A 14,367-nucleotide genomic window follows, 5' to 3' on the forward strand; every position below is an offset into this window, starting at 1 on the left:
GTGTTTCATATCCTATTTTTTTCTTTCTTTATATTCTTTAGGTATGCCATAGGTAACGCAGAACGCCCATACTTGAAACATAAAGTAGGTTGGTTAGACACGCTAGCCAACGACACACGTGAGTATTATATTAACGAAACAAGTGGTGGACCATCAATAAGGGTGAGTAGATTTTTTACAATTATAATCATGCTTAATTTAAGATATTATTTGAAAAGCTTGGAAGAAAGACAATTAGAAATACTCGTCATTCATTAACTTTTATTACCATGTATCATATAAAATTGTAGTACTATTTATTAGTATAATTATGTAATAATAATTTCATTAACATAGTGTGATTATTATTACCATTTTTTAAATGATAACAAGTTCTTTCTCCCAAGCCTTTCAACTAATTAGGCTGTAAAACAGTGTAAATCATAGTGAATCGAAACCATGATTATTAATTTCAACTGTAGAACAAAATTTGATTTGTCGTTGAGTTTCTTAATCTTAATGTATATTAAGATTCGAAAGTCAATTGGTTTCATCTTCCAGGCCTGATAGTCAATAAAGTTCTTAACTTCAACACGAAAACTAGACAAGAATGTATACCGATTGTAGGGAGAAAAAGAAAAATGTACAACTAAATTAAATTTGTATCGTGAGTGTTCCATTGATTCAAGGTTTATAAATACGTTAAAAATATACCATTCTTTAACAATTCTTGTTATGTTTCGTCACTGTAATAACAACTTTCCCAGATGTTCTTTCACCTGTTCTTCCACCTGAAAACTTAGGGACAATCTTTTTCTTACGTGCAGTCTTCTTCAAAAACAATCTTGGCCTTCCACCTTGTTTTAGAAGGCGATAATTTGGCAACCGTGGATAGGAAATTCTAATAAATGAAGACCTTCATTGGCCAAAGAAGATCCACATTTGTTTCATTTAATTCTAACTGTACGTATGAGTACAAGGCTTTTCAAAGACAAGTGAGTGGTCAAGATTTATTTTAAATAAGATTGTACAATTGTAAGAATTGTAAGACCCATCACTTTTTCTTTGCTTCCCTTTTTTTATTTCGTATGTGTGTGGGGGGGAGGTTCATGTGCAGGTTTGCTTGTCGACATGTATCCTGACTTTTTTTTTATTTTCTTGACTGTTTCTTTCCTCTTTGGTCAGTTCTTCTCCGTTCGTTTGGCTTTTTCTTCTCATTTCTCTGTCTTTCTTCTTCTTCTTCTTATGTTCTCTTCAAAATTCCTCCCCATTCTTTACTTATGCTTGTGCTTAATTCTCCTTCCCATTCATCGTTAATTCGTTTTCATTTATCTTATTCTTGCTTCTTTCCATTATGAACTTCCTACCTTTATCCAGGAAAAATCTACTATTTCGCTTTATATAGCTTTCCTTTTGTATTCCTTTTTTTCTTTATTCTCTACTTCCTGCATTCATTTCTCCTAAAACTGTATTTTTCTATGTTGCCTATAATCCTTGATTCATGGGAACTTACCCAGGAAACAAGTAGGAAGATTCTACACTTACAAAGTTCTTTCTTTGTAAGAAGTGAACGAATCACTTAGCAAGAAGTGATTATTGACTGTCTTTTCCAGTAACCTTATCATCTCAGATTTTAAATTCTTAAAAAAAAAAAAAAAAAAAAAAAAAAAAAACTTTGTCTAAAAATTAGTTGTGTTTAGTTTTAATCAATATTTGTATTTCTTTATTTCACAATTCTCTTAGTACATATTGGTTCAACAGAAATTTATTAAGCGAAATAGCTATAGAAAGGAACCAAAGACTTGTATAATGGAACTTAAAAAATTAGAATATAATTTCAAGCATTTTATTCTACAGTGATATTATAAGTACCAGAATTGTATGTTGTAACAATATTCACAGTCCAATTAATTAAGTAATATACCAAAAGATATAACCAAAAAAAAAAATATATATCATGGTTGTGTACTTTTTTGACCAGAAAATACACATATACGTACTACGTTTCAGTCAATACGGTTTAAAATATTGAGGTAAATTGCTTTCCATTAATTGGTCTTCCAATAAATTGTATGCAATATACGTAAACTAACATATGAATATAGTGCAAGGCTAATTATTTCAATCTCTTTAAACAACTTGTTGTATCAATAATTTTGGTATAAAATTAAATTTTCTAAAATATACTCATTTGTATCATGGAAATTGTTCACGTTAAGAATACAGATGGCTGTGTTTATGTGTGGAGATTGTGCTAATAGTATTTTAAAAATTTAATATAACTTTCTAGTACTGCGGCCCGCGGGAAGTTACGGTTAATCAGATGGTAACTAGGTGGTGGTTAGTCATGCCGTTTTCCATGGCTTAAAGTAGAACTTCATTTATTTCTATCTTTTTACACTTCAATTCAAATAGCTCCTTAGTTTTCTCACAGTGATAGGTCGACACCGAAAAATATTATCTACCTCCATACTCCAAACAAACACAACCAAAGACGCACGCGATAATCATAGTGAGTTCTTTTAATTATTTTATTCATATTTATTCGTATTATTGGAATCACGAGATACTCGACATCTCAAAAGGAAAATAATCATACATTAGTCTTGAATACATTCGGAAAGACTATTTACACTTAAGAGGGAGCAGCAGCAAAGGACACAGCAAGTATGGATTAACCTTCGATTTAGCTGGCCATAAACACTTTTTATTATATATATACCAATTGAAGCTTCATGGGACATCGGACATATATACTTTTTATTATATATCAATTAAAGCTTCATGGGACATAAAGTTGTAATTTATTATAATATAATAATAAACGCTTCATGGGACATATATACTTTTTATTATATACCAATTGAAGCTTCATGGGACATAAAGTTGTAATTTATTATAATATAATAATAAACAATCTTCTTTCGGACTTCTCGATTATGCCTTATGAAGCTTCCATCGGTACAGCTGCGTTAACTTATCTGTCGTTTACGTTGAACCATTCTCTTTAGAAAATTAAAAAAAAAAAAAAAAAAAAAACTTCATAAATCGAAATATATATATATATATATATATATAATGAAAAGCTCCATTAAAACGTTTTTAAAACGTATTGAATACTTAATATATATGGTATATATTAGAAAACCAAAATGTGCAATCGATATTGTATTAAATCATTTCAAGTTATATGTGTTTTCTCTGGTCAGTTTTATAGCTAGGTACAATATTTTACACTAGTAAATTACAAATGATAAATAAAGTTTTGCAAAAAAACTTTCACAAAACGTAACACAATAAACGTAAGCTTATACAAGGTGTAAACAAAATACAGTGATAAACCTTGTAAAGCAAAATGGAACAAACCTTAATTAATATTGGCTACTGAAAACTTCGTTTAAGATTAAATAAATCTTACCGAAGAAAATTTCCAAAAGCAAGAATTTTATTATATGAATATATGCAGGCCTATTAAAAACTGCATATTATCGTATTTATAGGTTCTAAAATTGTGTCATTATAACATTATTTTGCTTCCTTTTTGAAATTTTAGGTCATAAATTTTCGGATTACTTTTTTTCATATTTTTGAATATATGAAAATCAAAATGTGAACAAATACAAAAAATAAATGCAATTGTACGTTTTAAAGTAAAACATTCTGTTCCCTTCGAATTTAGAATTTGATCTAGTTAATTCAAATATACTTCCATTATCTCTGTTTCTGTCAAAAACTTCCAAAATATAAGAATGCGTTGGATAACAGTTGATATTTGTTTTAAAGAAATACATTTCATCTCTTTCAGCGTAGAACTAAATCAATAGTTAAAAATTAATAGACAACCACTCGTTATAAATTTTCATTGGTATAAATATTCTTTAAAAAATTGCAAACTTAAAGCCATTATTTGTAAAATTTAAGGGTATTTTAAAGGATTTTAGTGTTATTCTAAAGGCCATTTTTCTCTAACTTCAATGCACAAAATAGGGACATTTACTATAACTTTTTGACATTCCTAATCTGCAGGTAGTTTCACAATTTATATTCTTTGGAACGTTTCTATTTATTTCACGAGGAATTTACTCCAGAAGTTCGGCATCTCATGTTCTTTACACCCTGTATAACAACAAATCTTAAGCATTTTCCAACGATGATGTAATTTTATATAGTGAAGTTTTCATAAAAATAATGAACAGCGCTAAAGTACATTTAACTAAAGTAATAAGAAAGTATTTAAAAAAAAAACTGATGTAGAACTATATAAGTCCAACAAAACTATCAGAATTTGTTAAGATTACGATAACCTGTTAAGAGTCAGTGGCACCTTTAGAAACATTTATGTGGGTAGAAGGAACGTTTTGAAGGAACGTAATATCTATTCCAATACTGGTATCTAGTACGGCAAAGACTACTTTCTGTAACTTTAGTTATTTAAAAGAAATGTTTGTATAATTTATGTAGAATTTAAATTAACCAAAATATTGTTAAAATACGATAAAAGCTTCTTTTATTATTTTTTAACTATTACATTATGTAACTTTAATCAGTGCTACAAGACACGATAATTATCTTTTAATTTAATTTTCATATGACAAATTACAAAATTTAGTAAATGAAAATACATCATAATCCTCATCTTCATAGTTCTCCATATTGTTATATTGCATAGTAGATTCAACTATTTTTTGTTACAAATTTATGCAATTATCAGTTTGATTGCTTCTTTCTTAAATTTTCTGAGTTGTCAGTTTCTTTTATAGAATTGACTTCTGCATTACAGTGTAACTTAAATGAGTTATTTCATGTCATAATATTGCTGTACTAGTTCCATACTAAATTATTTTTATAATGTTGTTCCGAGAAAATGTTAATTGAAGTGTTTTCTTTACTGCTATAATTCAGTACATGTACTCGGGAAATTAGGTTTTAGTTAGTCATGTGGAGTGTTCAAATATTTCATTTTGTTCAGTGAACATTTGGGGTACAAAGTGTCCATTTATTAAGGAACAATCCCAAACCCGCATTTATAAATATCTTAATATTGAACTAGACCAGGTGTTGCAAACTTGTTTTGTATCTTGATGGATTTTTCTCTTTAACGACAATTGAGATAGACTACATTTATTTATATCTGTTCACTGTACTACAAAATGTAGAAATGCCGTTCAAAGTTGGACATTTCCAGAAAGAATGGTTAGACAAATGGCATACTCTTTATTTTCCGTTTCTTTTTCTTGTTCTTCACTCGTTTAGTCGTTACTGACTCTCCGTGGATCTTATCACGCCATTTGCTCCTATTCTGTGTCATTTCTCGAAGGTTTTCTATGTTTAGGTTCATTGATTCTTCAATTCTTCCACTCCATCTTGTTTTTGCCACTCCTTTCTTTTCTTTCAACTTTTCCCGTTAAATTTTTTTTCCACTGAATCATGTCTTCTCATTATATGGCCAGTGTATGACAGTTTTAACTTCAATATTTTGCTCTCCAGGATGCAGTCAAGTTTTACCGATACTTCCTCCAGTATTGATTTATTTGTCCTCCTCGCAGTCTATGGTACTTTCTCGGCACTCTTCTCTAGCGCTATAATTCAAAGGAGTCAATTTCCCGTCTATCTGACTTTTTCAATGTCCAGCTCTCACATCCATACACTCTACTGCAAAAACCATGGCCTTGACTACACGAATCTTCGTCTTCTGGGTAATCTCTCGGCTTCTAATGACTTTGACAAGGTTGTTCCCAAGAAGTAAACATCTTTTTATTTTTGACTACACAATCCCTATCTACTGAGATTACCGAGTTTCCACCTCCATTGCTTCTTCTTCTTCTTGCCGTGGTTTCCGTAGTCTTGTCTTCGTAATATTCAACTTTAAGCCAGCTTTTGCACTCTCTTCTTTCACCTCCAATAAGAGGATTCTTAGCTCATCCTCATTTTCTGCCAAGAGAATGGTGTTATCTGCATATCTAAGACTCCTTCATATTTTTTCTTCATCTTTTCTGTTTCATTTCTATTAATATTCTTTCTGTTAAGATTTGTGGCAAATATTCAAGTGTAATAGACCAATAATACGCCTTTATTTGAGATACAAATAAGCGGTTTTGTTGAAGTAAGATAAAAAAAAGAATCAGAAACAGAAAAAGAATTATATATTTTTAAATTTTCTCAAGTTTTATTACAATTAATCTCCCTTTTGCCACAATTATTTAATTATTTAAAAGGTGTCGCTGGTTTTTAAGAGTCAAGTTAAAATCCACTTTTATTTCATATAAATCATCCTATTATTACTATGTTACATATAAACCTAAGCACATAGTTACTTTTGTGAACTCAAAGGTAACTTTCTTGATTCATTATCCTTTCTATATTAATGATAATTCCAATTAATAATAAGAATTCAAATAATGTTTTAGTTTAGACAAATTATTTTACAATATACTTTCATTTCCATGTCTTTCATAATTGGTACTGTTATCTTGAATTTTAACTGTTATATTCTTATTTTATTAAAACTATGTTGAAACTTTTCATTAATAAGCATAAGAAGTTCGTACTCATTATCTGATATTGTTTTGGAATACTTTTAATATTTTCAATCGTGTTTCGGATGTTCCTTAAAAGAAACAAGGAATTAGTTTAATATTATGAACAGTAAATAAAGGACAAAATAAGAAAATACCGAGTAAGTCAAATAGGTATTAGTTAACAACTACTTTTCCTATTGTCAACTGCAGTTCTACGTATGTTGAAATATGCAATATGATTAGTGCAAGAAGTGGTAATGCAAGAAAATTTCATTTGCAGCATTGTTGACAGTACAAATTATATGGTGGGATCCAACATATAATTGGAGTAGACAGTACGAGAGTTAGTTATAAATAGTTTTCTTTTTTGAACAAATTTCTGAGTGGACTATATTATACTATATTATATATACTATAGTATATATTATATAATATATACTATGATATATATATATATATACTATATAATATATACTATATACTATATTATATACTCCTTTACATATTGCGACTCAATATAGGCAACTTCTATCTTTCTTTGAGAAAGGGTCCTGACTTAGCCCGAAACATCACAAGTAAACACAAATATGTAACGGAATAAAAGCTTGTTTCCTTATTGTGTTGACTTTTAGATTAGTCCAATATATTTCGTCCATCTATTATTCTGAGGACAGCATCGGGAAAACACTTTATATTTTGCAGATAAGTAGTTCTTTTTCCATCTTCTATTTTGCCTTTTTTAATTATGTGCGAAAAATATTATATCAAAAATTTATGAGAAAACATTTAACTACTAGGTAACCCCCACTATTAGAATGTGCTTGTTAGTTCATGGTTGCTATGTTCACTGTTCTCAAGTACCACATTCTTTAACGCTGACAGACGTAAGATGGCAAGCACATTCTAGTTGAGTTGACTTGATTTTGAGTTTAACGTCCCGTTCAGCAGTGAGGCTATTTGAGATGTGGACCTACTGATTAACGTGGAATCCGAACCACATGTGCTCCCGTCAAGAATCAAACCCGGGTCTCCCACGCCAAAGACGCGTACACTAACCGCTTAGCCACGAAGAAACTCAAGCACATTCTAGTAGTTGCAGCTATTGAATAATAAAGTGTTTTCTCACAAATTGATGGTGTAAAATCTTAGTTACATAGCTAAAGGAGATAGAAAAAAAGACGTAAGGAAACGCGCAAACAATAGGCTGAGTCCCCGATGATATACGCGCAAAATGGGCGAAATATATTGGACAATCAAAAAATCAACCCAACAAAGTAACAAGCTACTGCTCTGTTACATATTAGTACAATTTATGTAGAATAAAATTCTTAATATTTTATACAGGAATAACTCCACAGTGTGCTGAGTATGAACTTTTTGTGCTTATTACATGATACCGAGCTTAATATACTTTCAAAATATAAAATCATGTTGTTGTTCTTTTTGTTCTTTTCAGTCTCGGTATGTTACAGCTTTATACTTTACGTTTAGTAGCTTAACATCAGTGGGCTTTGGAAATGTTGCTCCAAACACTGATGCAGAAAAAATATTCACCATTTGTGTGATGTTAGTTGGATGTAAGTAAAATTATTTTTCTTTATTTAAAAATTGTAAATGTGATTTCTACAAGAGTTGAGACAATAGCAATAAAACCTATACATCTCTACTTCATCACTTGTACATATAGATATGTACATAAAAAAATATATAATTATTTGAAAGTACATACTATTGAAAAAGTTCAGATGGGAATACTTAGATAAAAGTTATCAAAATATAGATTAAATTACAGTAATTAAGTTTTTTTTATCAATTTTGATAACTATTTAATCATTTTTTCTAGTGTTGAAATAAGGATGTGCATTCCATTTCCCATATTTCCATCATATATTTTTTTTTAAATGTTACCATTTGTATTTCATATTAACTGACTCTCTAACTTTAATCATGATTATTCTTTTCCGTTTATAACCTTTGGCTGAATCGTATCCTTTTATTTCCTACTAGCTAATGCTAGCCAGGGGGCTTCGCCTCTTGGATTTCCACACTAATATGTACACACACATATCCTCATACACACTAACACAATACATGTCTACACAAAAATCATACTTCCGTATATATGTACCCTATTGGAACTTTATGCTCAAGCGAAGTGTGATCTGTAAAACAATAATAAAATTCTGAATGTTTTAGGAAGTTTTCATGAAAAAAAAAAGTTTACTGGATAGTTTGCGACGTGTTTCATAAAGTTTGCAGAAAGATTCTTCACGTGTTTATAAGTAATAATAATAATAATAATAATAATAAATTCCACTTTTTTGATATATTCATAGTTATGAAGTTACATTTATGGTGAAAATTGTGCAGAAAATAGAATACAAGTATTTACAAAACCAATATGTGCAACTACAGATAGTTTATTCATTAAAATAGACATAGCTACGTTGAAACAAATGGATAATTTCATAATGGAGGAATTCACGAAATAGCTAGACAGGATAAAATTTTAAAAGAGCAAATTGATAACTGTATATTTCAATCAAAATTGTATAAGTCAATTCACGACAGTACCGCAAATAATAGATGTTGAATCAATGTAAAGGTTGAATCAATGCTTTAAAGATATTTAAAGTAAGTAATTTAATAACTTGAAGCTGATCGATATAATATGTCGACTCAAGTATGTAAAACATAATTTAATCAACAGCCTAATAATGTAGCTTCGTTGAATTTAAATTTAAAAGTATAAATAATACAATATAATTAGAAAAATGTAATTCTTTTCGAATCGTATGGAGATAATGTTCTCCGAAAGTACTTCCTAGAGAAGTGGTTTGTTTTCGGCGGTGAGTATTAGCCTTTTGCTTACCCTTTTTCTAAATGTTATCACCGCTCGCAACACAGTGATAATATATAATTATTTAATAAATAAGAACTAATAGATACGCCGAATCATACCTTGACGCATACGAATAATTGAATCAATTGAAACTAATATCAACACTACGTAGACTCAAATTTTCTCAGAAAGAAAATTAATACTAATGAGTATAGAAGTATCGTATTAACTCTTCATAGATAATAGTCATAAGTAATTGAACTAATGCAATCTCTTTGTCAAATGAACTATAACGATCTCTGGAATGGCTATAAGATATTGCATTTCCAAACCCTTTTATGTTCATTAATGAAAGTCAAATTTAATTATTTAATTAATATTAGGAAACTCAGTTAGATGTTTCTGTAGAGTTGTAAAAGAGAATTAATTAAGGGAACAATTATTTTTCTTCTTGCCCGTTGAAATTATACTTAAATAATATCAACCTACACAATTTTCCCTTAACTGTAACTCTAAATCTAAGTGATTTTTAAAAATTTAAAGAATTCTTTATTTATTTATTTCCTATGACATGAAGAATCTATCTATGAAGTTTATTAAACACGTTGCGGAATACCTTGTATTTCCAAGTAATAATATCACTAGTAGTTCGAAGAATGGACTAACGTTGTTTCCAGTTGGTCCAATCTTCACGACTACTTCCGATATTATTTCATACTTTACAAGCTATAACGCAAGAATATTTTTCATTCAAATTAAATAAGATATATTTGAAAAAAAGTACTTACTTCAAAAATGCTTTTAATTACAACTGACATATATATACACCTTTAGAAGTAATAAAAAAATCTTCAGTGAATTCAAGGAACAATATAAAACAGGCATAAAGGTAAGGAGCAGGTAATTTACTATAGTGTCCATACCCTTTAGTAGGAAGTAGTGCAATCACCATATACAAACAGTGTGGGAGTCGAGGGGGCGTACTCTCCTGACTAGCATTAGCTAGTATACATTTCTTAACTTAGGAATGATAAAATTTCATTCGTTACCTTGGATATAAAGGACGACCTTACTACATTACCAGATCTAGATATGTTTATACATACATACTTTTTATTACAACCACTAAAAATTTTACAAAATACAAGATATTTACAACAAATATACAATCTTTTAAAAAACTAGGAAAAGTTCTAACGAATATATGAAAACATTGTATTTCTTTATTCGATTGCAAAAAATTTACTGTGCAAGTATCTAAAATTTAATTCTTAAAAATTTTTCATTGTATTTAACTAATCATTTCGAATTATCTCTACGTAAACAATGGAAATGAATCATACATGATGAATTAAAATGAATACCAAGAAAGTACAAACAAAATTATCATACAATTATCAAAGTAAGAATAATATAAAACAAAGCTTAAGATTTTTTCAAAATCGTTGCACATAGTTACTGTTTTAATTACAGTATAAAGAATCAAAATAAATATAATATAAATTCGTGATTAGTTGGCAATTACCTTGGCTATTATTAGAACTATATCTGAGAAACAACATTTACATACTATATGAATCTTTTTGTAGATTACTCACAAAACAAAGCTAAGCGCTTACTGTAGGAATTCCATCCAGCACCTAATACACTCAAAGAAAACAGTGTGGTCTTTAACCCGCTTTAGATAACATAATATAACAATGCACCATATGCAATTCAGTGAACAATCAATTGTTACATTAAAAATAGCTTCAGATTTTCAGTACTATTAAGCAAAATGTTTAACTTTTACTAACGTTTTTGAATGTTAATTACTAATAATTTTATGACAACTAACGTAAACATGATAAATTAACAGAAAATTTACGAGTTTTCCATTGTGCAAGAAGAAAGAAACTAACAAGTTATTCCAAACAACAAGTATCCAAGTTACATAACTGTTTCTTCATTTTTCAGCTCTAATGTATGCAAGTATATTTGGTAATGTATCAGCGATTATCCAAAGGTTATACTCTGGAACAGCGAGGTATCATACACAGATGTTGCGCGTTAGAGAATTTATTAGGTTTCATCAAATTCCTAATCCGTTGAGGCAGAGATTAGAAGAATATTTTCAGGTTAGTTTTGATGTCTTGATTGACTAGATGGGAAATTGTTGCATGGTCAAGTGTCCAATAGAAGTAGCTATTAGAGTATTGTGAAGAGATGTACCTGTAGCTACATACTGGCCGTTGACTGCATTTTTAAACATTAGTAAATCATAGACCCTCCCTTGTACTTCAGATTAAGGCCTCGAAATAAGCCCTGTCTCCTAGTATGTTCGTCGTGTCTCATTAACCTTATTGACTTGATCCGAAACCATTTCCCATGTCTGTAGTTAAATTTGCTAGAATTTCGATGTGTTTTCCTCAGATTAGCAAGTAACCGTTTTTTCCCTTATTGTTAATTCAGATATTCTTTTTTGCATTCCAGATGAATATGTGGTAAACGTTATGCATCAGATTGTGCCTTGTTTTTAGTTTCTGTATGTATTTAAAATAATCAGTATGTGTTGTGAAAGCACGCATCTTGAGTATTATATACACTCTATAGCCTGTTAAGTATGTAACTTGCCTGAAAAAATAGATTTTAAAAACCGTAGCAAATAAGGGAGGTCTGGTTCGTGTTCGTCCTTGTACCTGAGAAGTGGAATGCTTAGTGCATCTAGAATGAATTCCATCAACAACAACTGTAAATATATATATATTTATGTGTATTTATATGTACATTTTAAATATTTCTTTTTGTGTTGTTGCAGTGTCTTAGGAATACTTATGTATGTCTTTCTGTAAGTAATGATATCAGAATTGTCTCCAGTTAACAACCTATGTTATAGTTATATGTTTAACAATATTTTACTATCATAGTATTTATCATTAATTTTCTATGTCCAGACATATTTCCCTGATTATTAGATTTTTTAAAATATCAGTTTGAGGTTACATAATTACGTCTATTTTGAAAGTTTAAATTTATGCGAATGATATGTTTTATTATTTATCACCAATGTGCCTTATTTCAATAATGTGTTAAAATTTGTGAACAAAGCAAGAGAGAAAATTAAATTCTTAATAAAGTATATTAACATTAAAGACACGATATATTTACATATTCATATGTTGTCATTAAAGATACAATATATTTACATATTAAAATATTGCAGTCAATAGATATACGTTCTCTTATTGTCGAATGTTTACCTAAATTAAATTACAGAAACAGTTAAAATGTAAGTAAAATGAAGAGGAGAAAAATGAAACTAAACTATTATATTAGTATCAGTGAGTTATCAAGAGTGTGTAATAGCATTTGAAGCTCTTAAGATCAATTTACTTTATCATTTGTGATATACAAACTCTAATTCAAAATGCAGGACAATTTTGCAATGAAAGGGAACACACTTATCCATGGTAAACATTGATCAATTATGGCCAAGATATGTGTGTCATCTAATTCTTAACATTAGAAATGTCATGGATAGAAAAAAATTGTGATATTTATCTCACAAGAAATTGATATATGCTTGAAATATATATATATATATCTTTGTCACGCAGGTTAGAATATAGATCAATCCTTTGTATTGTTAGCATATCTGAAATAAACAACGGTATAAACATATCTGAAATAAACATATCAATTTACTGTTCACTATTTTATTCAATATACAGTAAATTATTCATACAATGTACATATATTAAAAGAATCTATTGAGACTACTGTATTAACTATGAAACTTGTGAAATAATATAGCTAAATTACATTTGCTCGCTATATTACTCTAAAATTAGCTAAGTAAATAAATAATAAACTGAAATTCAATAATTGTAACTCAATCAAGTAATAAAATTGTTTCAAAATTACTTACATAGCATAGGTGGTTCAAGCACATTTCAGAAATATATGTACAATATATATAGCATAGGTGGTTCAAGCACATTTCAGAAATGTATGTACAATATTTCTAAATAACCGAAATATTGAAATATTGTAATGTATAATAATAACTCTTTCTACACAATTTTAATGATCAAGTTTTAAATGTGTAGATTTTTACGTATATATAATGTCCGAAAATTAAAAGCTTTTGTATACAAAAATGAAGATGATATGACATCAGTTTAAAACTCGTTAATATCTTTCGAATATTAAAAGAACAATTGGATTGTGTTGTATTGTTTGATAAGAATATAGTTAAATGCAATATGACTTATTTATAATAATATAATTCCATCATACAATATCAGAAAAATAGTATCAGAATACAAAGTACTATTCATGTCAAAGAAAACTTTTTCTAAATTATTTAGTTTAATGTTACTTTTTCAGACTTAGGTTCTTAATTCATAGAAGTAACTTAGTCATTCAGTATCCTGTAATTTGAAGGTTTTGCAAGTTCTACAGTCAGTCTAAATGAGTTTAACACGTACTGTAAAAAATAACACAAGCCGTGAGTTAATGTAAATATGTAATCTTAGTTTCATCACTTGTATAAATACTCAAACTGATAGTAAAATATTACATAATAAATTTAAAATTAAAAAAATGCTGAAATGAAATTCCCTTAATATTTCTATATTTCTGTTTTTTAGTTTTCTTTCAGTTTTAAATTTAAATAATATATTGATTTAGATTTTGTCGTCCGTTCAATTGCTATGCTATCACCTCGAAAGAAATAACAAATAGTACTATATATTAGTTATCAAGCAAACAAGTAAACTAAATAGGGATTTTACACTAAGAAAAGTGCAAGAATTCTATATATTTAGAATGTTACTATTTTAAATTATTGGATAATATCGTTAATTGACAATATTGATAGTATTATGTAACTCTTACATAAAAAGTGTTCATTTTTATTTCTCTCTTATTTTTGTAAAGTTAGTCGACAGAAGATTTTGTTATTTTTTACGTTAACACATCAATTGCAAAATTTCTTAACCTATATGTAATTACAGCATTTAAAAAAACTGTATAGCATAAACTGCA

The 14,367-nt window shown here is 28.8% G+C and overlaps 1 protein-coding gene across 9 annotated transcripts in view; it reads left to right on the top strand.

Moving 5' to 3' along the window:
- Nucleotides 1-14,367, top strand: part of LOC145671106 (voltage-gated inwardly rectifying potassium channel KCNH6-like) — a 754,568-nt gene that overhangs the window by 639,913 nt on the left and 100,288 nt on the right. For all 9 annotated transcript variants that reach the window (XM_081739884.1, XM_081739879.1, XM_081739878.1 and 6 more), the window contains 3 exons: nucleotides 42-162; nucleotides 7,954-8,074; nucleotides 11,296-11,456. In XM_081739884.1, coding sequence (XP_081596010.1) covers nucleotides 42-162; nucleotides 7,954-8,074; nucleotides 11,296-11,456 — 403 coding nt within the window. The remainder of the gene's footprint in view (nucleotides 1-41; nucleotides 163-7,953; nucleotides 8,075-11,295; nucleotides 11,457-14,367) is intronic.

Source organism: Thermobia domestica, chromosome 15 (assembly GCF_964235325.1).
Source record: "Thermobia domestica chromosome 15, izTheDome1.hap1.1, whole genome shotgun sequence".
Lineage (NCBI taxonomy): Eukaryota > Metazoa > Arthropoda > Insecta > Zygentoma > Lepismatidae > Thermobia > Thermobia domestica.